The 27,574-nt window shown below is 41.4% G+C and overlaps 1 protein-coding gene across 13 annotated transcripts in view; it reads left to right on the top strand.

Annotated features, from left to right (window-relative positions):
• Positions 1-27,574, top strand: part of Cadps (calcium dependent secretion activator) — a 445,492-nt gene that overhangs the window by 286,943 nt on the left and 130,975 nt on the right. For 12 of the 13 annotated variants that reach the window (XM_052734120.1, XM_052734114.1, XM_052734116.1 and 9 more), the window contains exons 10-13: positions 37-145; positions 6,512-6,724; positions 20,201-20,337; positions 23,506-23,693. In XM_052734120.1, the coding sequence (XP_052590080.1) occupies positions 37-145; positions 6,512-6,724; positions 20,201-20,337; positions 23,506-23,693 (647 nt within the window). Of the gene's footprint in view, positions 1-36; positions 146-6,511; positions 6,725-11,232; positions 11,331-20,200; positions 20,338-23,505; positions 23,694-27,574 lie in introns of those variants that run through there. The other variant, XM_052734121.1, reaches the window with a different exon arrangement.

The raw sequence follows: 27,574 nt of genomic DNA on the forward strand, positions 1-27,574 counted from the left end.
TGGGACAGTCTCACAGTCTGCTCTTTCTTCCTGCAGGTCAGCCAATACACTTTTGCCATGTGCAGCTATCGAGAGAAGAAAGCAGAGCCCCAGGAACTCCTCCAGCTGGATGGCTACACTGTGGATTACACTGATCCCCAGCCAGGTACCCACCCTTTCCTAGGCCACGACCCCACAAAGTGCTTGTGTCTCTCAAGCCAATGACAAGTTTATGCTGGCCAGATAATTGGTCTATGCTAGACCTAGACAGTAAGCTGTTACATCAGAGACTCTCTAGTTGGAAGCCAAAAAGGAAGCACACATTTTGTCTTTTATATTCCTGGGACCACATCAATGATGTACTCTGTTGTATGATGCTGAAAATATTCATGAAAAAGAATATATATTTGTATACCGGGGACTGCATTTGTATGAGATTGTGTGGAGTGTGTCTGTGCGTCCATGTACATACAAGTATACGTGTGTGCATGTGGAGACCACAGCTGTGAGTCGTGTGCACTGTCTGAGACAAGGTCTCTCACTGAAGCTGGCCCTCAGAGATTGGCTAGGCTGGAGGGCTGGCCATCAAATGCCGAAGTTTCCACCCCTCCAGCACTAGGCTCACAGGTACAAGCCCAACGGTTACACAGGTGCTGGAAATCAGGCCCTCACCCTTGCTTGGCAGGCACTGTACCAGCAGAGTCGACTCCTCCGCCCCCACCTCTGCCATCTCTCCGGCCTCAGTGTTGTGTCATTGTGTTTTGGTGTATAAGGAAAGCTGCCTTCTGTGCATGATGTCCCCTGGCCAGAGTCTTGGAACACACAAGGTTAGCTGATGGAACCTGAGGAAGAAACTTGCTCTGCCCGCCTGTGTTCCTTATAAGTTACCTCTCTGATAGAGGCGTTGAAGCGCCCGGGCTTATGTAGGGAAGTGAGCCTTGCAAGTGGTGATATTTCTCGTGAGTTCTACATTGCACACATTCTACATCCTGCCCCTCACACCTCTCCCCATACCCATTTTATTTTTTCCCAGAAAACTGAATAGAAATCAGTCTCAAAGAACCTTCAGAACGAGTGGGGGGTGCGAAATCATTTCAGCATATTAATGAACAGCAAGCACCGACAGCCCTCTCCCGGAGAAGTTCATTTTTATGCCAAATCTACACAAGGCTTTTCCAACCACACTGCATCATTTGGCCCAAAACCTTTTTTTTAACTCCCATATTGCTCTTCCACGTGCAACAAAATACACAGAAAAAAAAAAGAAATAAAGAAAAAGAAAAAAGGGAGTTTGAGAGAAGATGGGGTTTATGGGGTATTAACCCAAAAATATATGATAGAGAAGACATGGCCCCACCTAGGGACATCAGCCCCCTCAAAACCCTGGCCCTGGATGATTCAAATGGTCAAACCCTTTCCTGTTTCCGTTCGTAACTATATTCTGCTGTGGGAGTTGCTGTAGAGTGCTGGCTCTGTAAGATCTGAACTCATGTCTTTGCCCAGAAGTTTTCATAACAAACAGAACCTGAAGTTTGAAATAAACAGTTCTATGCAACATCACAGAATGACAAGATTTCGCACTGGAAAGCCAGCCTTTGGGGCATTGTGTAGTGGTTTGGATTTCTCTCAAGTTTCTTTTTTTTCACTCAGATGTCTTTTTAAAAAGTAAATTCAGTTGTGCCTGAGATGTATGTCTTAGAGGTGGAGGCCAGAAGGCCAGGGTGAGGGGGAACCAGGGCCATCCCATCCCTTCCTATCAGAAGGCCCACCCCTCTCTTCTAGGTGGCCATGCTAGGTGGTCATCACAGCCCCCAGTGAGAGGGATCAGAAACATCAGCCTGATTCTCAAATGAAGAAAGAGAATGGAGAAATCACAGTCTCTCTGAAAGTGATGCTAGGACCTGGGACTAATCCAGGTCACCTTCTTGTACTTATCTTGTGAACAGTTATAGCAAAACTGCCGTAGAATTCACAGAAGAAGTCAGGCCTTCCGTGGGGGTGGGGAGCTTCTGTTCCACACATGGGAATGACACTGGAATATTCTCCTGTTTTTAAATTTGTGTTTACTTTATGTGTATGAGTGTTTTGCCTGTGTGTATGTAATTGCACCACATACATGCAGTGCCCACAGAAGCCTGAAGAGGGTGTCAGATCCCTTGGAATTGGGATTAAAAATGGTTGTGACCTGCTGTGTAGATGCTGAGAACTGACCTGGGTCCTCTACAAGATCGCAGGAGCTTTGAACCGCTGAGCCAGTGCTCCTTCCCTGCATGTATATTCTTAAAGCTTCTTCTATTGTTTCCACATTGATCCCACGAGATGTAATTTCTTACAAAAGATGTAAATGGAAAGTTGATTGTGTTCTTGAGGGTAACAAGCAGTTGCTTCTCTCTGCCTCTTCCTGTGTGAAGTCATATTTATTTCCCAAGTAATATTTGATTAAAAATGGAAATTCAATATTTCTATTGTCCTAAGAAAAGTCTAACTCAGAATTTTTGGCTTTCTTTTGATGTTGAGGTTGGCCCCCAGGGTCTTACACCTGCTAGACAAACATAGCCACTGAGTTAATGACCCAGCCCCTTAACTCTGTATTGTAGAGTGCTTGTTAAAAATCCCTGGTTCTTACTGATCAACCAGAGAGAGGTCAAGCATATTCCTCATACTTCCCTAAGCATTGGAGGAGATTCCTATATACTAGGCACTTGACCAACTTTATCTGAAGAGATGTAAGCAAATTAACAATGTAGCCAGTATGTTCAGAGACCAGGGGATGCTCTTGGAAGGTGAGCCTATTAGGGTCTGTCTTCTCCCTCCTCTTGGCTTTGCGAGCTATTAAAGAAGTTGTTGGGCAATGTTATATTTTATTCTTCTTATTTCCCATAAGTAACTGGAAGTCCTTCCATGGGATCACAGTCACTGAGACACAGACATTTGTGTTCAGTAAACTGCCTGTTTAGGGGCTTTAGCATGCTGACCCAGAGGACTGATGGACAGCCTTAGCATGCTGACCCAGAGAGCTGATGGACAGCCTTAGCATGCTGACCCAGAGAGCTGATAGACAGTATTAGCATACTGACCCAGAGAGCTGATGGACAGTATTAGCATGCTGACCCAGAGAGCTGATGAACAGCCTTAGCATGCTGACCCAGAGGGCTGATGAACAGCCATAAGATTTGTTTGTGAACTGTTCCTTTTAAGCTCAGAGAGAAAATTCGCCACTTTACTTTTCTCTGATTGTTTGGAGAGTAGGCAACAGTTTCTCAATTAAGCAATCAAGTCTCCCAATAAAATTATAGGCATTCAGAATATTTCCATGGTTACATTGATCTGCTCTGATGCCAAACAAACAGAGTGGGTTAGAAGCCCACTTCTGCACTTCCAGGCAAGCTTTGTATCCAGTGAATACTTGTACTCTTCTTCAGGACTTGGTTTCCTCACCTATAAAATGGGAATAATAAAATTTAGATTACATAGAGCCATTGGGTGGGTTAAATAAAGATTGGGGAACAGTGCCTTTTTCTCTCCGCCCTGAGTGACTACAATAGTGAGAGTTCCATGCTTCCTAAATATGTCCTCCATTGTCTTTCTGACCATTGCTTCAGACATTTTACCCTCCATATGTCCATCAATAGGGTCCAGGGGAGAAGAGGATTGAGGCAGTGGGAAGGGCCTCTCAAACAAGGTTAACCCTGATATCTACCGACTGTAGCAAGGCGGCGTATTTCCAAGGTTACCATGAGAGTAGGCACATGTGATCTGTTGACCCACCCTTTGTCTTGGCTCCATGATGCTCATTTCTAAGACAGAGGCATCCCTCAAAGCTCTTTCTTCTTTTCAAAAGTTTCCTTCTTATTGTGTCATCCATGAGGCTCGCTGGGTTCCCAGTTTGTTAAGTATGCACCATCCTTCCTAGATCACACATGTTATACCATTTATGAGGAACATTGCTGAGAGACCAGAGTTCAGGTTTCAGCACCCACATCAGGTGACTCACAGTGAAATATAACTCCAGCTCCAAGGAATTTGATGGTCTCTTCTGGTCTCCACAGACACCTGCACGCATATACATATGCCCGTACACAGAGACATGTATGTGTAAATAAATAATTTTAAAAATTAAGAAGTAGCTATTTATTTCCCCTATCCCCTGTCCATTATAAATGAAAAATCCCCACAATGTATAAACACTTGTAAAGAGATACCTGGATTAACATGATGAGCGCAATGGAGAAGTCTTCAGGCCACCAGCAATAGCACCCAGCACTGCAGCAGACAGACTCCTGACTGGTCTTCGCTGTCAGCTTGGAGATGCTAGCCTGTCAGTCATGAGCCTCTTGGCTCTCTGCTAATGGAATATGGTACATATCTGATGAAGGGATGAACTTTGTACCTCGCTAGAGAACCAACTCACTGAAAACACAGGCTCCTGGAGTATGTCGATGGACTTGAGCTGACTTTGGCCTAAGCCCATAGAGATGTGTCCACCCACATTGTCCTAAACAGTGACCTTGAGAATGACCTGCTGAAAACTGAGCCATTTATTCAATAAGTATTTGCTGAGCACTTACTTTGTGTCATACATTATGCTAGATACCAAAGAAATGGAAGAGGTTAAGTCAGACAAGACTTTTGTCCTTACGATGCAAAGTGAATTATGGAGCTTACTAGAAGTTAGTGAAGAGCAACGGAGGGCTGGAGAGATAGATGGTTTAGTAATTAAGAGCATTTCCTCTTCTTCCAGAGGACCGGAGTTTGGGTCCTAGCACTCATGTTGGGAGCTGTAACTCCAGCTCCAGGGGATCTAACATCCTCTTCTGGTCTCCATGTATATGTGGGGGCACAAACACACAGAGAAAGAGAGAGAGAGAGAGAGAGAGAGAGAGAGAGAGAGAGAGAGAGAGAGAGAGAGAGAGAGCGCTTTTAAAAAAGAATAATAGAGAAAATAGTCAAGATGGTGGAGACAGGTCAAGGCAGACCTCCTAAGAGTGTGACCTTCAGTCAAAGACATGGCGGAGACAGGGTGTGATATAATCATGCAGATATAAAGCTCAGACATGAAAAGAAGGAGAGACTGCAGGTGGAAGAGAATCAGTTGCTGTGGATTACAAACCTTGACAGAACCTGGGGTTTCCATTCAATAGCAGAGAAATAGCATGACCTATTATAGAAAACAGACTGGGTTCTACACTGAGAATTGACACTAGAGCATGAGACTAGAGATAGCCAGTTGAGGCAGGAGACTGTTCAAGGTAATTACAGTCAGTTTCAGAAGCCAGCACTTGTGGCAACAGAAAGGTCCCCATTCTGGTGACCCAGGGATAGTAGCATCAGCATCTCAATATCCATGGGAGAAATTAATGACAGAATCAAAACTAGCCCAAAGGTTGTGGGCTGCACTTTCGAGCTGCATGGGCCCAGCTCTCCAAAGGTGGAAAGAAGGTTAGGACAAAGGTTGAGAGTTCAGCATTGGGTGTGGCATACTTGAGATATCCATTCGTGTGCAAAGTCTAGAGGGCCACCACTAATCTAGGTCTGGAGTTGAAGGAAGAACTCCAGAATGCAGGGAAATGTAAGGACCCTCAGCACATTCCTCAGGATCAGATGGCATCATCAAGAATGTAAGCAAAGTAATGAAAAACAGGAAGAGCATCAGGACACTTCCACAGTTAGAAGGTCGGGAGGAGGAAGAGGGAGAGCAAACAGTGAGCAAAACAGAATAGCTTGCCACATGCTCTCACGCTGGGAGGCACCTGGGGACATCAGGTTTCCTGAAAGACAATTGAAGAGTATGTTTCCACAAGAAGAGAGTATCAACCACTGCTGATCATGTGATACAGTGAGTGGAATTAGGATTTCACATTGAGATGTGGCAAAGTTAATAACACTGGTGACTTTGACAACAAAATTTTTAGGCAAGCTGCCGCCTGATTAGAGAGGCTTTAAAGCCTAATGGAGAGAGCCCCTTGCTGCTCAGAGGTGATCCTCAGCCCCATAGCATCCACTTTATCAGAGCTCGTTGGAAGCTCAGGGTCTCAGGCTCCACTGCAGACCCACGGAATCAGAAGTCACAGTTGATCAAAATACCTAGATGTGCCACGTGTACACTTATGACTGAGAAGCCTCGGTGGAGATCTTCCTTTACTGTAAAGAGAATAACAGAGGAGAGCTCAGGGAAGAAGGGACCAAGAGATGTGGTTGTTGTAATGGTGCTAGTGATGCTGGTGGTGTGTTGATAATGATGATTTATTTTTCAATATGAGGAAGAACTCAAATGTTCATAGGCAGGTGTTTAACCAGTCTACTTGATGTATTGTCACCAGCAAGACAAAAATGAGCCAGTCTTAAAGTGTTCCTTTACCACCCTGGTCCCACTCAGTGGCCAAGCAGTTTACAGGCACCCCGTCCAGGAGTCAGATAAATTGCTCCTCCCCATCTTGGCCCAAGGAAAAGCTGGAGAGGTTGCTTTCTAAGGACCGCACCCTGCTGAAATCTTCCCAGCTCAGCTTAGATGTCGCTCTTCACTTCCGTGCAGGTTTGGAGGGTGGCCGAGCCTTCTTCAATGCAGTCAAAGAAGGAGACACGGTGATATTTGCAAGTGATGATGAGCAGGATCGGATCTTATGGGTCCAAGCCATGTACCGGGCCACTGGGCAGTCGCACAAACCTGTGCCCCCCACACAGGTGCAGAAGCTCAACGCCAAGGGAGGAAATGTGCCTCAGCTGGACGCCCCCATTTCACAATTTTGTAAGTAAATAAGCCATTTCTTAAAAAAAAAAAAAAAAGTTCTGTAAAGTAAATCTTCCAAAGCTGAATGAGAAAAACTAGTTGCTTTTATATATAGTATCCTAAAATCATGTTTGCTAGGGGCATGTAGCTAATGCAGGTCAAAACTTGGGGCAAAATGTTACATGAAAGTAATTTTAAAGTGCAATACTTGACATTATCTCCCAAGGACTAAACAACAGAATGTATATTTTATGTCTATGCCTATCTTTTGGTTTTGCCGAGAGCTTGGAATTCACAGCCAAATGCGTATTTGTTTGAGTCCTTCAAATATGGTAGATTCCGTATATCGTTGCTTCGTCTCCTCCTATTAAAAGGAATTTAAAAATAGGGATGATTTGAAATAAACTTAAATCTGCAATTTAGAACCATTTAAAAATAAATGATGACATTATCACATGCAGTGGGGGGAAAAGCACGTACCTAAAATCACATTCTGAGCAGAAATACCAGAGACCCAAAATCAGTCCCAGTTCATCTGCATCTCCCCTTGCCTGTGTCTCTTTGCCTGTCTTACTGCCGTGTGTCCCAGAGTATGGGCACTTCTCTCCCAAGACTTCTAAACCCAACTTAAGGTGAAAGCCAAAGCCAGTGGCTTCTTAAAGATCTTCATTTTTTAAAGAAAAATAAAATAAGAGATCTACAGATCCATTGTTTATTCTGCACAGAGATCTTCAACTTTACCTAGGGATAACTCCGGTGTGAGTCCCTCCTGCCAACTGTCATGGTGGTTTCTTATTTCAGTGGGAGACTCCTCCGTTCAGCATAGGTCACTTGTCTCGCAAGGAGACATATGAATGAGGAGGTCACATGAGGCTCTTGCTCTTACAGCATCTGCATCCCAGGGAGGGTCCAGATTACCCACAAGTCAGCCCCCCAAAGGGAACCATCTCACACATTGACAAATACCATGGCAAATGTCACACAGTGGTCACTCACCAGATCAGGAGGGCATTAGCCAAATAGACAGTCGAGGAAGACTTCTCAGAGCTTCAGTCCAAATGCTAGGGAGTTGGCTTCCAGATCTAGGAGGCATGGATATGATAGCAGAGGGGAACCAGGGCCAGTGAGCCGGAAGCACAGACTGCATGGCCCTGGGATGTACAATGGCTCTACTCTTGCTCCTAAGCCAAACTTGAGCTGCCACAATTCTACAGCTACAGAAACTCTAGAGGGAAAGTGGCTTCTCAGCGAGTCTTGCTGCTGTGGGTGTTTCTAACTGACAAGGCTATGAGTCTTTGGGGAAGGCAGAATATGCAGTGGGGGCTCCCAGTTCTGTACCAATGGTTTCTTAAAAGAAGAGGCATTCCTTAGTGGAACCTGACAAATAACCACATTCAGTGGCTTTCCACACAGACAACCATGAAAGAATAAGAAAGACATGAACTTGGAACCAGGGCAGAGGGGATAACCCTGCAGGAACTACCCCTGAGCTTCCCACTCTAAGATCTTGACTGACATAAAGCATAGCCAGTACTTATTTAATTTCTAAATAAAGGGCATCTGTGTGACAAGTCCTCCACTCTCACTGCCTAACAGCCTTTTGTTAACATATCTGGAACTGACATTATCCATCATACCCTCCTGAATTATCTTTGTATGAAAAAAAATCCTAATTATAATCACCATTCCAGTCAACTCATGAAAGATCTATTTCAAGTGATATTTGAAAAATTCTCTTCTTTCCAAATGATTTTTGATTCTCCTGAGGTCATTTCACTTTGCACCCCATGTCTGTATTCTGCCATCTACCTACAGTAAGAAATGGCTCCATGGCTTGTGATTAGCCCTGCATTTCTTCACTAATACAGGGAAGAGAAAGGACATCCAAGGGTAAAGCTGAACGGAGAGATAGTGGGATAGAACATATACTTGGAGCATGCAAGACTCTGTTCTGAAACTCGAGCATCACCCCCCACAGAAGAATTTAAAAGACCCACAGATGCTGTTGAAGATGGATAACCCTTTATAGAAATATACGAGGTCCAAGAGTAGAGTTCCCCATGTAGACAAGATTCATTTCATTCTAAAACTGAAGTGCAGGTCTTTGGAAACCAATAGAGAGGATTCAACAGAATGCACAGTGATTCAATACATGTCACAACCCCTATTTGAAATGTCTTAGATGGGTCATCTAGGAAATCCTAAAAGGTCAGACTTGGGGATAAGAAGATCATCCTTGTAGAGTCTATGGTATAGATTATACAAGGTAGTCAGGACGAGTGAGATAGTATATATGTGCCTATAAAATTGATCAGAACCTGAAATAGTTCACCTTCTTCTCTGGTGACCTCTTAAACTCTGCCTAGGAGTGGAGGAACTTCAGGGAATGTGAGGTGCCTTCATAGCTACCTGGCTCTCAAAGAGCAAGGCCACCACACCCAGCCATTCCAATTGCTCACTACAGGAGGTTCCTTTCTCACAGACAAAAATGTGAATGACACTCATTTAATTGTACAGTACCCAGTCTTCCCAGATGTGTCCAGTGGCCCTGTGATAATGCAACCCAGTGATGCTGTTTTCCATGGCCCTACTGCTGCTCTGTTGTCTCTGGAGCAGAGCCTCCACACTGCTTCACATTCTGTCTATTGCAAGCACGGTACCAGCAGGGTGCTTCTGTTAGCCAGACTTAGAGACCAGTAGAGGAAGCCAGTGAAGCTGTAACCAGCCCTCTTTGGCCCTTGAGCATTTGTAGTTAAGAATAAAGAAACCCACAGGGAAGATCAGAAAGGGGACCAGGGCTTTGCATTCCATGGTGTCACAAGGCAATTATGCCTGGCAAGCACACACACACACACACAAAGCATGGCTTTGAGCAGGGCTCATAAGACTTAGTGGAACTTGCTACAGAAGGGTCACGACTGCCTGTATTGTCTCAAACCATCTAAGAGGTCAAGCTTTGTGTGGGGGAGACCCACCTTCCTTTGCTTGAGGCCCCCTTACTTGTAGCATCCAATCCTGTGTCCCAGAAACTCCTCAGTATCTGGAAAACTGAGCTATGTTGGTCACTGAGGACTGCAAAGCAGGAGAAAGGAAATATTAATTCTAGGATAGTTCTAAATAGCCAACCTTGGTCACTCACGTACATTGAGTTGTATTGGTTTCGTTTACGAATCATCTCACAAATGAACACAAGCACAGGTTCTCTAGCTAGAAAAAAAAGGAAGAAAAGAAAGATAAAAAGGAGAAAGTAAAAGAAAATCAAGTATTGCATTTTAAAAGGGTTTCCTTAAGTTCCAAAAGGTCAGGGTCATTGCTGCACACCTGACTACACACGCCTAATTAAATCTTGGCTCTGAGTATTTGTGAAAGTCCTGCCCATTCTTGCCAGCCGCTGATCTTAATGATTTTTCAGTGACTTCACTTGGTAACTGCTGCGTCAGAATTTACATAGCCAACAGAAGCCACGTAGAAAAGGGAAGCCACATAGAAATGTTTGGGGACAGAGAAAAACTAAGACACACTCCAATCTTGTCCTGCCGCTGTCTGTTCCAGGGAATCTTGGGAAGGGGACATTTTGTAGTTTGGGAGACTTTTAAGAATCTGTGTTTTGGGGTGTTTCCAAATTCAGTTTAAATGACTTATTGGGGGCAGTTGGCATTTTTTTTTTCAATTTCAAAAGTTCAATTTTGAAATGAAAAGACACGTCTAAGAAAGAGTGGAGTGGAGTATTGATATGGAATTGATAAAACTGGGGACAATAGATCCTGCTGTTCATTTGTTTGTGATTCTGCAAAGATCTGGGGAGGTTCCCTCAGCCTCTCAGACCTTTAGTTCTTCCGTTTTTATTTTGTATGTGTGTTGTTGATTTAATTTTTTCCATTTTAGTTAAGTTTGTTTTTATGAGTTAGTACCTAGTTCCACAAGTTGTTTTTTGTTTTTGTTTTTGTTTTTGTTTTTAAACAAATACTTGTAATTCTCCAATTTCTAAAGCCAATGTTGCACACTTTGGATACGCCCAAATCTGGACTTGAGTATTGCCACAGTTCATTGTGCCAAGTGGCTACTCATAAAGACATCTTATCCCTGTCAGTGGGTATTAGAGAAATGATACAAAGAAATAATACAGTTCTCATTTGGTGTGGGGTGGGGAAAGAAGGTATGTTAAGCTTTGCCATTTGGTTAATGATTGAATATAGTGCTTACATTTGGTTGTTTTAATGTCTGTTTCTCAACTAACAACTGTTAACTACATCATGCACCCCAGAGTTGGATGCTGCTGAGAACTGCTCTGTTTTTATCACCACAGAGAGAATCTTCAACAGTCAGGGGGATTTCGATTATTGTTGATTTGGGGGAGGTTGATTTTTGTTGTTGTTGTTTTGTTTTATTTTAAGTTTTCTTGTTCAATCTTTGCTCAAACCCAAGAACTGTAGCTTCTAGGCTAGAACTCCTGTCTGCTTTCCTGAGCCTTGTTGCTAGTCTTTATGTTATTCTGGTTTGTTCCTTCTTACCCTGCTAACTTCTAGCTGGACTGAAGGGTAAGTGCTCCCCCATAGCTAGCACAGCTCAGATAATCTGACTCGATTATCTGACACCTGCAATGTGCTTCCTCTCTCCTCTTCAATCTCCCTCATGTCTAGACTTTGTAGTACAACTCTCATGTTATTTTCCTGACCTTAGGTTTGAAATGTAAGCTTCCATACTGAAGCTAGGGTGCATGTCATGTGTGCATAATTGCCTCCTCTCCTTGGCTTTCATATTGGCATCAAATGAACTTTCGAGTAAAGCCAACCAGGAACTTCTGATGTTTTTCATTCTAAGAATATTAATGAATATCACAATGAAATGGCCAGCAATGCCATTGTTTCATGGAATCCACAGTTACCTGACTGCTCAATGCCTGAAAACAGATCATTTTGCACTTTGACACAATGATGTGTTGTTGTTGTTGTTGGTTCTCCTTCCCCATTCCTAAGATTAGAATGGTCAACTACCAATGGTGTGGTCACCATGGACACCATAGCAGATGGAAAGATGAGGTAGGAAATCCAATGATCTTAACTGAGCAATACTTGAAATTGCAAGCTACAATTTAATAAAGTAAATGCATTATTTGAGCATTAGAGAGCTCATTCAACTTGGCTTACTGGTATACCCTCAAATAAAACTCATTGAGTATTAATTCTGAAAGCAGAGCTGTAGTACATGGTCTATACACAACAGTGACAAATTAAAGACACGAATGAGTCCTTATACTTTCTTCACAAAGGGTTTTGGTCTGGGATCTCACAGTGCTGAGGAGGATTTTGAACTCTCCTCTCAGATGCCATTCTACTCACCCCCCAAGAACAATGACAACAATAACTTCTTCAACTTCATCTGTATTTCTATTCATTTTCTCTGAATGTAGCCCTCTAAAAAACAGAAAAAAGTGATAATTTAAAACTTTAGAAAAATCTTTCTCTATACTACTGTTAACAAAAGAGAGTTTGCAATATCTTTATTCATATGGGATCAAGCTAAGTAAAGCGTGTTGTGAGAAAACTTGACATTAGAGGGAGCTAGACAATTTGGTCAAGAGAGCAGGCAAATATGTGTTTGAGTTCTCTGAATGCTACTTTAGAAGACTGTAGGTCATACCATTCCTCCTGACCATTTAACAGTAGTCTTTTCTTCTGATTTTTTTGTTCGTTTGTTTTATTTGCTTTTTCTCCCTTTCTTTCTCTTTTATTTTGCATAAATGTACCCCTGGCTAGCAGACAGATGTTTTCCACCACTCCCAGAAGATACTTAATTTGACTTTCCCTTCTTTTGAATGTCTGATGGGGCATCTAAAAAGCTTATTATAGAGTGGGCACTTAGTGGGACTGAGGACTCTGCTCAACTTTTGTTTCCAGAATGAGAGGATGGATGACTAGGTGACTGAATGAATTCTTTTCTGAGCGAATTTCATGTATTTGCACAATGCACTGCTACCCTAGTAGATTTTCTAATAGTTATTTGCCTTGTTTTCTATAGTTTTATTTTATGAGATTTTTGCTATATCTTCTATTGTCAACTTGCAGTTACTACATTGCAGGAATGCAATACCAAAGATTAATTCAGTATCCACTTAATTTGTATGGCCTTGTACCACACTACAAATCACTCTTCTTATTGTTAAGAGTAAATGCCTTCTGAAAAGGACTCTATAGCAAGCGAAGTCCAAACATTTCCAAACACCATAATCCAATCTAAAGAGAACATATTAAATTAAGATTCATTTTTATTGACTAAAATTTAACAGATTATTCCCTAATTGTTTGAGTATTATCACATCAGTAAGATACATTATTATTCAAATATAGAAAATTTATCTCTGTTCATAGTAAGAAATATAAAATTAATTAATTGAGACTATAATGATCATAGCAGGACAATTCATTGAAAATGTAGTAATTGCCATAGGGAAAATTGCAAACCACTTATTATTTTGGCTCTAGATTATTGACCAAATAATCTCTGTTGTGATGTGATCTTTACTCAAAGCAACTGTCTTACAAAGAACTACTAGCATTGAAATAAATGTTCATGTTTACCCTCAATGGTGTTTTGCCATGGTAGTTTAAAAATGCCACGTGACCCTTGGCCTCCAAAGACACCATCCTCTCTCAACCATTGGATTGCTCCAGTCAGAGAAAAAAAAAAAATGAAGTCGTTTCCCAGACAAGTGGTCCACTATGTGCCTCAGGACAGCAGGCATGGGAGGACCAGTCTCTTGCTGGGCACAACACTCCCTAGTTCCTTGACTATACCAAGAAAAACTCTTCTAGAAAGCTCAGTAAATAGCCAGCTGCCATCAATCATTGTCATTTCTTTATTTCATGTCTCCTGACGAGGCTGACTACTGTCATTGCTCGTTACTGTCCAAACCATACATTTACTCTTGCACTGTCAAGCAGATATGACATGCACACATTTTCCATATAAGAACGATACAAAGTCACCTTTTAATTTACAGTTGGGGTTCACAGATGACTTTCAAGTTACATTAGCTATTCTCTTGCCTCTAGCACCCATCAGGAGCAACAAGATCCTGTGTGTGCTCTAAATTTCAGAAATAAAACAGCCACCTCTAGTTTATCATAGAATGGTTTCCTGAGAGAAAAGAGCCGTCTTAGATAATTTATTAATAAGCTATCATAATTATGTTCAGCAGCAAAATTCGTTCTCATTTGCCCACGAAAATTTCCAAAGTATAACATAACAAAATAAAGATATTTATTTGCCCTTTGTTTTCAATCCCTGAGCTGTGGTAATAATAGTGGGAATTTTTTTTTAGTTCAAAATTTAAAAACTATATTATCCATTCAAGCAAAATGTATTTATTTAAAATACACTGTAAATATATCTAAAATACAGTTTTCTGAAATAAGATCATGTAAATATGTTTTCTATTAATATAAGGTATTATGAAAGCTGTTACATATTGTTCTAGTCATATGAGGAAAAAAGAAAGGGAATATCAACCTTGAACTGAACCCAGACATCATAACCAACTAAAGAGTAACATAAATGTCAGGTAGTCTCTTGGGAAGTATTCACATGAATTTCAATAAAGGAGATTAAATGAGGATATGAAGTCCATAAAATGATAGCACTGTAGGAAACAGTGTTTTTAAAACATGCTTTAAATGTCAAACACAGTTTTTTCTGGGCCAACTTCAGGTAAAGGTTTGGATGAGTATCCACCTGTAAGCACACCTGCTTCTGAGCCCGGGTCCCTCGGGCTGTCTGTGTGTAAAAACTCCACTGGTAGTACTGAAGTTTCTTAGTGCCATAGCAGTACCAATAGTAACTTTATTCATCTAAGTCTGACTTGAAGCCAATTTCCTATCCCACACCACAAAGGACTTTAAACACCCTTACACAATTGAACCTTACAGGCTGGCCAGTCAGCATCCTTTGAAGGCGGTGTTGGATTGCACCCTGCTCATGTCACCTACAAAACCACATGGCCCACTTTCAGAACATGTCAGACCTTCACAGACCAATAAAGACTTGGGGATAACTTCCTGAAGCAAAGTCTGGGAAAGGTGAAAGTTAGCACTGAAAAATCTACTAAATCCTAGATTTTTAAAAATTACTTCATATTAATAACCACAGCAACAAAGAGGGTTAGTATGTATGCATCCCCCAAAACAAGCAGTATTCCAAACATCACTGGAATTTTACAAAGATTCAATAGCTTCCTGATGCTATTTTGTTCAACCTAACATTCAAATTCACTTTCATTCTCTTGACACATGTCAAACATTGGCAAAGGCAGTAACCCCAGTGTCCTGAGTTCTAGAACTTTTTCTCTGGGCTGTTTTCCCTTGGTGGTGCCAACATTGGAGTTTTCTTTTTCTTTAATCCACCAGTTCTCATTGTTTGCACAAAGAGAAATGGAGTTGCAAAGAGCATTTGTTTTTCGTGTTCAGTGCTGTAGGAGAACAGACTGGGACAGTGCAAGAATGATTATATGGTGTTGCTTGGGAAGCGCCCACAAGTTCTTTGAAACAGAATTTGGAACAGCTGGACCACTGCAGTGTTTTATTTTAAAATAGACAACATATGTAATGCATATGGTCCTAGACATGTATGGAGACACAGGCAGACAATCTGAATGGTATCCAAAGACACCTGCACCTAGAATTCTGTTTCCTTCTATAAAATTTTCCCCTAAGAGCACATGTTCCCACTTTTGGATTTGAGAGATGCCATCTGAATCCCCATGTGTGTGTCTCCTTAATAAAGCTAGTGGGGAGTTGCCTGGGATGGAGGTGTCAGAGTCGCTCGCTCAGTTAATAGCCACCTGCTAAGGACCTGGTTCCTGGAGGAGCTAACAATGAAACAACAGATCATGGAATGCTCTCAAGAGGCAGACTACCTGCTCAGAGATTCTGCTGTGTGTATATGTTCTGACACCAGAGAAATCAGAATGGAACCCAGAAAAGCCAGGCACAATGTAGGAATTAGTTATGTAGGGACATGGCAGAATTATAAAGTAGAGAGATAAGGATGGGCTGACAGTTTCCTAAAATAATATAAAGAAACAAGAATGTATGGACCACTAGCTATAAATACAGAGGCATCTATGACTCACTAACAGCTGAATGCAAACTGGCTTTGCAAGAATTAAGAAACCTGCCTGTTTACTCCTAGGTAATATTTATTGAGTGCTTACTATATATCAGGTGCCTTCTGGACATTTATTAGATCCCATCAACAACTTTATGATACAGTCTCCAAATGCTACCTTTAATTCATAAATGAGGATAAGGAGTCTAAGAAACATTAAACACTTCCATATACCACATACCACACAATTGGTATTCCAACCTTAAATCCAGTTATTATGAATCCCACCCCAACCCTCTGCTGAATTCTGTGCTCTTCTAACTAACAAATAAACTGTGTGCTTAGTGTAACAGTAATCCATAAAACAAAGACCTGAAGACACTGGGCAGGCGAGATGGCTCAGTGTATAAGGGGCTTGCTGTGAAGTCTGATGACCTGAGTTTGATCCCCAGAACCCACATGACGGAAGGAGAGTCCCGAGAGTCCCAATTCCCAAAAGTTGTCTTCTAAATCCAATATGCATGCCATGGCAGGCATGTGCACATGCATGAGTACATGCATGAGCACACACACATGCACACACAAAATAAATAAACAAATAAATGTAATTTTAAATAAACAGAAAGCACTTACTGAAAGCGTGGGTTTATTTACTTTTATAAAATAAACCCAATATTTTGACAAGTATGTACCAAGCACTACCTGTATTCTGGGGTTTTTTTGTTGTTGTTTTTGTTGTTTTTGTTTTTGTTTTTTTTACTGGATGCTGGGAGTATAGCAGAAAACAGAAAATTCTAGAATCCCTCCTTAAAACTCAGGTGTTTGGAGTTGACACCTCGAGTTAGCATTCCCAGCTTCTTCTTTCTTTCCTTTTCATAATATAAGCTGGGGAAACTATTCAAATTAGTCCTGAGAGGGAACCACCCATATAAGCATTCTTGAGTTTTAAGAGCAGTTAAGATAATGAGCCTAAATCTAAGTACATGGTTATACTATCTTACTTGTTGGAGCCCCACTCCAGTATATACCATTCCTTATGTATAGGTATGCAAAGATCCTGAAGAGCACTAAACTGCAGTCCGAGATGGCAGAGCAGAAACAGAAATGTCAACTCATCTGTCATAAGAGGAAACTGAGGTTCAGAGATTAAACAGTCCCACCAGCACATGACAACTATTTAAAAATGGAGGCCAGTTGCTGGCCAGTTGGCTTAATTGGTAAAGTGCTGACCGTACAAGTGTAAGAAGCCGAGTCTGGACCCCCATTACACACATGAAAGCCAGTCCCAGCCAGTGCTGGTAGGCAGGGAGAGGGGGGATCTGAGGCTGACTGGCCAGCCAGTCTTGCTGACTCAGTGAGCTCCAGATTCAGCGGGAGACCTTGGACCTTGCCTCAAAACAGCTAGTGTTGAGAGCAGCTGAGGAAGGTACTCAATGTCAACCTCTGGCTTTCACACGCAGACACACACACACACACACACACACACACACACACACACACACATGCAAATACACAAACAGACACATACACACACACACACACACACACATGCAAACACAAACATACACACACACACACATGCAAATACACAAACAGACACATATACACACACAAACACACATGCAAACACAAACATACACATACAAACACACATACACACACACACACATGCAAATACACACACAGACACATATACACACACACACACACATGCACATACACAAACAGACACATATACACACACACACACACATGCACATACACAAACAGACACATATACACACACAAACACACATGCAAACACAAACATACACATACAAACACACATACACACACACACACACACACACACACACACACACACACAAAACCAACCCTCCAAGCCACACACATTCCAGTTCTGAATCATTCTCCATGTGAACTAGGAGAAGGAAGAAACAAAAAGAAGGGGAAAGAAGTTTTATTGTTATGGTTATTGTTAAAAAAAAAAAGGAAAAAAACTGATTTTACTCATCGTTTTCTATAAGCCTGCTTTAGACTGTCAGGAGAAAAGGAAGCCATTTTCTAGCTGTACTCTCAGACAGCAATTAGCACAGCAAGCTAGAGTCATAGAGGCCCTGTGACAGGTCAGAGACTGCGAGCCTGTGTCCAGGTTTCCCTAGAGGGCCAAATCCCTCCTCAGACCATTTCCTGAGTAGCCAGAAAAGTAAAACAGGTCAACAGCAAAGTATTCAAGAGGCTCAAACAACTAAAGAGTATGATACTTGATATCCATGCCATATTTTTAACAGCTATAAAAGAGCCCCCGTCTCTCCAAGCTGAGTGACCGGGGTTGTACCATCATAACTGAAGAGCAGTAACTGACTGAGGCGAACCGGCAAAGTAAGGCCCTGGCTGGTTTTTCAGCTTACAGCCTCTGTAGAGAAATCCGAGAGCAAGAATCTGATGCTAGCCAAGCTGCCTGATCTATCTGTTAAAATTGGGAGGCAGGGGGTGGATGTGGCTCATGAAGATGTAACAGGATGAGCAATTTAAGCACACCCCACACTTGCTTCTTCCTGAATTAAATCGCCCCAGGACTCACAGTGTAGAGAGGAGGGCAGTATGCAGGGAAAGAGGCAGAGAAGGGCTGTCCAGTTGTTACAAGGGTCTTTACACCAGTAGGGACCCCAAGTAGGAAGAAGTGCAAGACACTTGCTTGTCGTAGCACATCCACACCCCCAAACAGCCAGCTCCCCCTGCCCCTAAGCTCCATTGTCCTGATGATCCTGAAGCAAAAGAAAGTCCATAGATCATGCCCCAACCCCAAGTTCTAAGCTCTCCCCCAAGGATGATTCTGAGGCAGCTAATACAGCAAGGAGTGCTCTTGTGGATCATCTAACATAATTTCTTCACACACAATATCTTTTCCAAAAGCCTTTGCTTTATCATCTTAATGGATGTAAAAACCTTATTCTTCAAATTGCCTTCTAGAGACATGGCTTCTGTGTGTCTTGGGCATAAACAACACATCTTATTCAAACACTGACCACTCACTACTCCTATGCAAAAATGTCAGAGATTTTAAAAACCCCACGCTAGGAAGGGTAGAGCTGACAAGCTATGCATTTTTGTTCAAATGACAGCAGAAATCACTGAGAAGTCAGGGTGTTAAAGTCACACTGCTGCCACAAACCAAGCTCACAGGCATACCCTGAGCATGGGAGGGAAAAAAAAAACTCCCTGGGATAGAGGCCACATAGGAAAATATTATTCAAATACCCTCTCAAGTCAGAAATCAATTTTCCCTTTGCCCTGATTGTTTTGCTGGTTCCTGGCAGGTCCCTGGATCCCAGTAAAATGTTGCATGTGAAGAGATAAATAAAATCTTGCTTGATTTTGCTCTGAGATTCCCTCTAATTGTAGTCTGGATAGCAGGAGAGTGAGTGATGTAGAGTGAGCTGATCTCTTTCCCATGAAAGACCTTCATTCCTACCTCTTTAGGATTTTCTTGGTGGCACTTGAGCTGAATTCTCTGAGTTATTTTGCCAGCTAAGGATAGCCTATTTTAGTTACACATGTTGAGATTAATTAGTTAGCCCTTAGGAGGTTTTGCCTACAGCCTTCACCCTGCATGGAAAAGTGTGAATACAAGGAGACTATTAACTCACAATAAGTGGCAGACCGCAGCCCTCACAGGGCAGTTTCTGTTTGTCTGTTTCATAAGCTTTGCTAATGGAGTATGTGCCCCACAAGGCAACATCCTTGCCTATCCAGCACTAAATTCTCATTTAAGTTACTCTCCTGGTTTCAATCTTTAAAAAAAAAAAAAAAAAAAAAAAAAAAAAAAAAAAAAAAACTTTTAATTTTGGAGGGTTGGGAGTCAAACCTTTCATGACACCAAATTGGCAATGAAAATTTGGAAGGGAATGACACAAATATTGTCACTCTGCTGAAAACCAGCATAAGCCTTTTTCTAGATAATTCCAATAAGCACTGAGAAATTGCTCTAGACACAACCACTGGAATGGCAGAATCTATTATAAACCTGCAAAGCTAGCTAGCCCGCTCTCAGCAAAGACCCGATCTGCTTTCAGTGTTCGGTGAAATGCAGGCGAAGTTACGATCTCATGCATAGCTATAAAGAGCAACATGGAGGCACTGGAATTGTGATCATTTGATAAACATATTGATGCCAATATATTTTTGCCTAAATGCAGTAAACTCACCAGTAAGTGATGCAAGTTGACAATGGGGGGTGGGTCAAAGACTATCTTTGGGACATTGGTGGGGGGCAGCAGGGAGGCAGCTGATGTTCACAATGCCTAGTGAATCCTGTGAATCTGAAATGTCAAAAAAAAATGTGATGTGTTTCTCTAAATTGTGTCTCTCTCTACATGTGTAAATGAACAGACGCAGATAGAGCTCAAAAGCACGGCATGGATGAATTTATCTCTTCCAACCCCTGTAACTTTGACCACGCTTCCCTCTTTGAGACGGTGCAGAGGCTGACTTTGGATCACAGACTTAATGATTCCTATTCTTGCCTGGCAAGTATATCCTTTGATCTACAGCAATTGAAACATGACATTTTTAAAAAATCAAATATCCCTCTACCTTTATGCCAGAGTTCTCCCTGCTCCTGTACAAAATCCCTTTATCAATTATAAACACGTCTTTAATTTTCTGCGTGGTGATAGTTTTATTTACCCAAGAATCAATCTGAGTCAGAGGAAGTGCTCACAAGAGATATAGCCAGTTCCCCAGCCACCCAATCTTAGCTCCCCCTTTTCAGCTGCTACGTGAGAAATCTTCCTAAAGGGGTGGTTGAGCTTGGCACCTGCTCATGATGAACTTATAAAAATTGCCGGATCGTCATAGAGTTTAAGAAGCCCCACCCTCTCTATCCTATACCTGCTACCCCTAGCTCATTAAGGAATGCACTGTTTTTGTGTCACTTTTAAAGATCGAAGCAGTTGCTAATCCACTCACTCCACTCTCCATAAGACTAATGAGTTTGGCTTTGTTTATTTGGGTGCACTTTTTCTCTCATCCTCAGAACCTTCTTCACCCTTGAAGAGAAAATTTGAAAGATGCAGCAGATATTTTAAAGCCTAGCTACCCAGCAGGGTATTTACATTCCCTAAAATCCCATTTTAAACCCTGAGTCAAATTAGTTCAGTTTAAGGACTACTGCTACATGTTTATCCAATTTTTGAAAACACACTTTTGGTTTGCAATTACCAGGCCCCAAGCTATAACAAAGACTTTCATTTCTGTCAGCAGACTATAAATTATGACTTTGTTTCTTAAAGGTAAATATTATTAATCCCACTTTATAGACAGGAAAGAAGAGGGAGAAATTATCACATAATTTTGTGCAGAGGGCAATTCTTGTCCTTGACTTCAAACATAGAAGTTAATGTATTTATGTAACATTAATATTATATAATTAACTGGCATTAGCATAAACCCTTATTCTGAATGATTATTTTAAATTCCCTGTTTTGGTGCTTGAAGATATAATGTGTTTTTTTAAAGAGGTTAAAATCATCTTTAAAATAGAAGTGGATTCTGCGGGATAATTTATTAATCTATGGCTCATAATAACACATTATCTCATGTTGAGAACCTCTTCACTGGAAACTCTGACTTTACCAAATTGGAAAGAAATACTGTGTTGACTTAAAAAAAAATCGCTTACTTTGCATTGCAAGGCCATTTTTCTCAAAAGGATTTCCTATTATTATCTATTTCTAATTACATTTATAAAGATCATGAGGGTGCATATCAACATAATCACTCCTTTTCCATAGGAATTCTGCTCACTTGATGATACTTTGAGATGTATAATTTTTAAGACTTTTATTTATATCAGTGTTCAAAAACAATTTTTTCATTTTGAAATTTACCATGAAGAATTCATAAATGCCCTCAAAAGATTAAACTAGAAATGAAATGCTGATGCCTGTCTCCCATCAATCACTATAGACTTAAAAATATAGTCTAAAATAAAAAAATAATAATTGTGAGTTAGCCAAAGCAGCTCTCTTCCCTGTTTATATACCTAGTTCTATTAATTTAGGCCAGAATTTCAGAAAATAACAGAAATTTAAAGGACCTTATCCCCTGTCTCTATATATTTCATTTTTCTCATTATTACAGTCTTTTTTTTTCAGTTGGTTTTGGAGACCGACCAGCAGGGATACATAAATTTTTCTGTGTCTTCGACTCAGTTCCTAATTGATATTTCTTCAACTCTTTTCAAAGCAGCTATTTTGGCATCTACAAAAGACTTGGTGTCATCTGAGTCGTAGAAAATATATTTTAATCTTTCACAGCAGTGTTGTCTCTAAGATTTAGCATTTGGGGTAGCAGATGGAGTGGCAGAGAAGTTGCCTATAGGGGCAGCCCACTGCCTCAACTACTCTCCCGCCCTCCGCAGTAACTTATCATTTGAAAGAGGAAAGATGCCGTCTTCCCATGGATACCTCACTGCATGTTGTCAGTCGAAGATCCTTAGTCCCTAATACACGATTAGAGCCTTGCAAAGGCCTCCCTCCCAAACTCCTTTGGCCTTTCCTTGTTCCACATCACTCTTTCCTCTCGTCCCTTCTATCCCAAGCTGCAGTAACACTCAAAACACAACTCACAAGAGACCCTGAAGTAAAGTGAAGTTTGTATTTAAAACAGCCCAAATTTCTTGGTTTATTATTGCTTCAGATAGCACATAAATGAAACAATATGGTTTCATTTTAGACTTTGTCCACATTGACCAGCAATACCAAGTCACCTGACCTTTCTAAGGACCTGTCTTTCAAATTTCACAGCAGAGGCAGTAGTTTCTACCCATCGTGCCACTGAACTAGTATCAGAGACTCCATCTGGATTCTCTTTTATAGCAAAGTTTGACTGGTCTCACAATAAGCAAATAAATATACAAATACAAAAAATAATTACAGGGGTGTGGGGGGGGAACAGAACTGTAAACCCAGTTATGAGAAATTCTTCTCTTTTGTTAATCAAATCTGATTTGTCCTTGGAAAACTTACTCTAACTCTTTGAAGTGCTGTGTTATTATCTTCATTTTAAAGTGTACTGAAAAAATTCTTCTAAGGTGTAAGGATTTACAAAGTTTAGTTTTTATGTAAAACAGCTTAAAAGTTCCCTTTAGGCCAGAGTACCTGGAGTAGACAGAGCTGGACTGAGTCTAGTGTGTACTTCAGCGTCCTTATCCAGATTCCCTTGGTGTGGAGAAAGACAAAATGTGCTTGTCCCATCTACCTCACTGGCTTACTGGAAGGCTTAACTGAAAGTTTTTGTCAAGCAGAAAACATCTCCCAACCCACAGCACTGATATCACAGTTTTCCCTTGCCGGACTCTGCCTCGCCTTCACCCCAATTCTCCTCTAAAGTACATATTGGAGCCCTGGTAATTCGCTTTTCCTGGAAGCATGCTGTTTTGCTTATACAGCACTACCAACTACAAGGAAATCCCACGTTATCCCTGAACTCAGTTAATTTACCCACCTGCAGAGCAGGAATGACAGAGTTCCTGGGTGGTCTGCTGCCAGGGTTAAACAGAGGGCGACTGGCATACCATCAAAGAGTTAACACTGGCTGTTTTTCAGACCCTTCCTCCAGCCACTCCTGCTACTAGCAGCTCTCCAGAAAGCTACTTGTATTTAAAAGAAAGCCTTTCCTTTATTCCCCTACAGGGCTGGTTCAGTCCTGGCCAGGTGTTTGTATTAGATGAGTATTGCGCTCGAAATGGAGTCCGAGGATGTCATCGGCATCTCTGCTACCTTAGAGACTTGCTGGAACGGGCAGAAAACGGAGCCATGATTGACCCCACGCTTCTCCACTACAGCTTTGCCTTCTGCGCATCGCATGTCCACGGTAACAGGTAAGCATGAGTCCGGAGGTATTCCTACCCTGGTAAGGAACTTGCAGTGATTTATGACTTTAGTTATCAACCCTAACTCACTACCTATCCCTATTTACCCAATGGTACACGCTTGCACTGAGGAGGGGTGGGTAACAGTTTCCTTTCCTAGGGGAGCCCCTGAGGCAACTCAGTCTGGTACTAATCATTGCTGGTGTTTTGGTTGTTTGTTTATTGTTTTGTTTTGTTTTTTTATCAGTGAGCCTGGTTGGTAATTAAATCCCCTAAACTACAGTTTTCTGATCTATAAAATGGGATTGAGGAGATGCTTATGAACATAAAGAATTCAGCTGAACGCCTAGAACTTGGCAAGAAATTGATCACTTCAGGAGTGTTCAATGGTTGCCTAATGTCAGGCTCTGGTTTACACCCTGTATACATGATGAAAAAATAAAAACTAGACACCATACCAGGGAAGATGCATTAAGAAAAGGAATTAAATTCTGGGTAGAATTCAATACGGAGCATGACTCAGATGGAGTGGCAGAATGGCGGGGGGACCTCCCTGAGGGGATGATGGTAGAGCCGGGAACTGAAGCATGTGTAGGAGCAGAGTGGTTCCAGGCAAAAGGAACAGCATGTACTACTGGCCTGCGAAGAAGGAAGCCAAGCAAGCACATTGCTAGAACTGAAACAAGATAGGTGAAGCTGGAAGCCAACATGCCGGGAACACTTAGAATACATCCTCAGAGGTGGGAAGAACGTTGACGATCACAGTCTAACCAACCCCCTCAGTTTGTAGGTTTCATAGACAAGACCAGAATGTCAAGTCGCCTGACTCTGTACTAAGAATTCTATTTCTCTAGACTGGAGAGCTCCTGGAGGGGGGGAAATCCATGTTCTGAATAATGCAAAGAAGCAAATAACTTAAGAACGTTGCCATTTGGCTCTAGAGGCATGGAATAAATTTCCACACTGCCACAGCCAGCTTACCATCTCAATGTATGTAGCCGCACGTTAGTATAAAGATAAGTCTACAATATTCCAAAGCATCCCTGCCGACAGCCAGGGGAGGCAGCAGAAGACAGCTGGGTGGCTTTGAAAAACAAGCCTCAGATGAGCAAGTTGTCACTCTGGGGAAATCCACGCGGGGAAGAAGCCAGTCCAGGCTACCTGGCTTTGAAGCCAGGGTTGTGTCAGCCCTTACTCATCTTTGCAAGCCCTGAAAGGGGTTTGTTCTGTGCTTTTCCTGTCTCCAGTACTGATAGACTTTTATGAAATGTGACTCTATCATTTAGAGCTGGATAACAATAACATTGTAGCTTTGAATATTTTAATAGACAACAAGATTATATTCATCTCCTATTGTTATGGCTCCATAGCCCAAGACACAGCCTTTTATTTACATAAAAGATATTCATGAAGACTCTGATACCTGGGTTGGAACATGCATAATTCTGATTTTTATAAATATGTACACTTTGATGACTATCTGTTACAGCCTCTTGGACTGAATTCTTTATAGAGGGAGAGAGAGAGAAGTTGCATTATATTCTCTGGGTTGTCACACTGTATTCTACATATGTTACTGAATAAGAAAGTGTTATAAAATAATGAAATGTTTTTGTAAACTCCCTGGTAAACATCATCATGAATTATGATACACATTGTCTGGGTTTCATATTGTAAGACTGCCACTTGATTCACAGTTAGGTTTATACATCTTGTCGTGGGAACAGTTTTGGATTTCTTATTTTCTTTTCAGTTCTGATTTTCCTTATGCGTTTTGCATCTCTTTTGCTTATTATTTTAGTTTGAATGCATTTGCCTTTGCTTTTTGATGCTTCCTTTTTTTTCTTTCTTTTTGTTTGCACATGTGTGTGTATGTGCTCTTGATTCTCCTATGGCTGGCCACCCTCTATGCATGCCTCATACAACCACTCCCTCTCAAAAGTCAACAAATGCATGTGTGTGTTAGTGGGCTGCTACCAAACACAGACTTTCAAGGGGGCAAAACTCCACCTTCTCCCGAACCAGAGGCTAAAAAAGATCCACGAAGAGAATCAAAAAAGAGAAAAGAGTCCAAAACCCACCCCAGTCAAGAGCAAAAAAGGTAAGAAGCCATGTGTGTATTGATTTGTATTTTCAGCCCTTTGTCTTATGCCTATACCTGCATCCACACCACCATGTCCATCTTTGTAAGCAACAGGGTTTATGCATCCCTTAAACCTGTATCCTTTAAAGGCTTTCAAAGGTGCAGTTTTTCATAAAAAGATCTTAGAAATGGACAAAATGTGGTGTATTGGTAATTTGAGTTAGTTATTAAGTGATTTTCTTAAATATGTTTGTACTTGAAAAACTAGCCTACCAATAAGCAAACAGACCTATGAGTCAGATTGTATTTTTGTTTGTTTGTCTTTCTGTCTTCATGTCTAGCTAGTGCTCTGATACCTTACAAGTCATTCCTAATAAACAAGCTATGCTTTGTAATTTTAAAATTATGTTCAAGGGACAAATAAGATGGGTTAACATCAAATAGGCCTATACATTTGTTATGGATATATTTTATTAAGCAAATCCTCCTAATATCCACAATCACTTGTTAAAAAGAAGCTCATCTGAATAGTGAGGTATGATGACACACAGAGTAAAGCCCGTCACTAGAGCAGTGGTGGCCTACGGAGTCAGTTGTGATGACACACAAAGTGAAGCCCGTCACTAGAGCAGTGGCTGTCTATGGAGCCAGTTATACAGCAAGGTCACTTCAAGGCATGAAGTCCTAAACTTCTGCTCATCTTATCCTGTTTCTTGACCTTCAGCAATTCTTTAATTGGAAAAATGGCACCTTAAAGACCGCATTTACTCAATATTCCCAATATTTTCATATGTACTTCTACCTTTCCTTGCCTGCAATTCTGACCAGGCTTGTCCAAGTTACGCAAAGTAACAGGCATGGATCCCATATGCTTCAATGTTCATTTATCCACTACCATTTCTAAGCCTTTTATATGCAATTAACTTATAGAAAGATCCAATGGGCATGGGAACATTTTCTTTCTAGAGAATGCAGCACACTGTCCCTCATAAGATGCATAGCTAATAGTGAACATCAAGGAAAACCAAGTATCACCTGGTCACTCATCTGCCTCCTGGCAGTAAATAAGGGTGGAGGTAAGGCAGAGTTTCTGTTTGTGTTTTTGCTCTGGTGTCCATGTCCACCTGTAAGAAAACAGCAACTTGCTGTCAGGATCAACACGCTGGAAGGGTCCCTGAAGAGGAAGCCACCATGGCAGCTGTCCAGAGTGCTGACTTTGGACCTCCTATCATCCTCATACAGCAGAAAGCAAACAGTCCCTGTAAAAAGGCAGCTCTCACTGGGCTGGAGCCCATTTCCTAGCATAGAATGAACTACCCAATGGGATCTTTCCTGTGTGTTTGACAGGATTCATCCCGGTGAGTTATATTTTTGGTGAGGTCTGGACATAATTTTGATTGATAGGAGGATATTATTAAATACCCAGTAATGACCAGGCAGGAATAGCCCCAAATGACAGTAGCATTGAGGTCAAGGACTCATTTTAAATCATGTTCCCAAATGATGGGATTAAATGATTCCTTTTTCCTTGGATTTGTTGTTTCTTTTACACAGACCTGGTGCCTATGTATAATTTGTGCTGTTCTATGGAAGCAGTGGTTTTCACACTTGGGGGTGCATATGAATCACAAGAAAGAGTCTGAAAAAATACAAAGTACAGGGTACTACCCTCAAATAATTCAGCGTTCTTACATGGAGCCAGAAATATGCACATCCAATATCCCCCCAACACCCAGGATTCTGGGTTCAGATCACATCTAGCCAAGATAATGACTCTTTGGTTACTGTACATTTGAACCACTTGTGG

This window comes from Peromyscus californicus, unplaced genomic scaffold, assembly GCF_007827085.1.
Source record: "Peromyscus californicus insignis strain IS unplaced genomic scaffold, ASM782708v3 Scaffold_12__1_contigs__length_115047231, whole genome shotgun sequence".
Taxonomy (NCBI): Eukaryota; Metazoa; Chordata; class Mammalia; order Rodentia; family Cricetidae; genus Peromyscus; species Peromyscus californicus.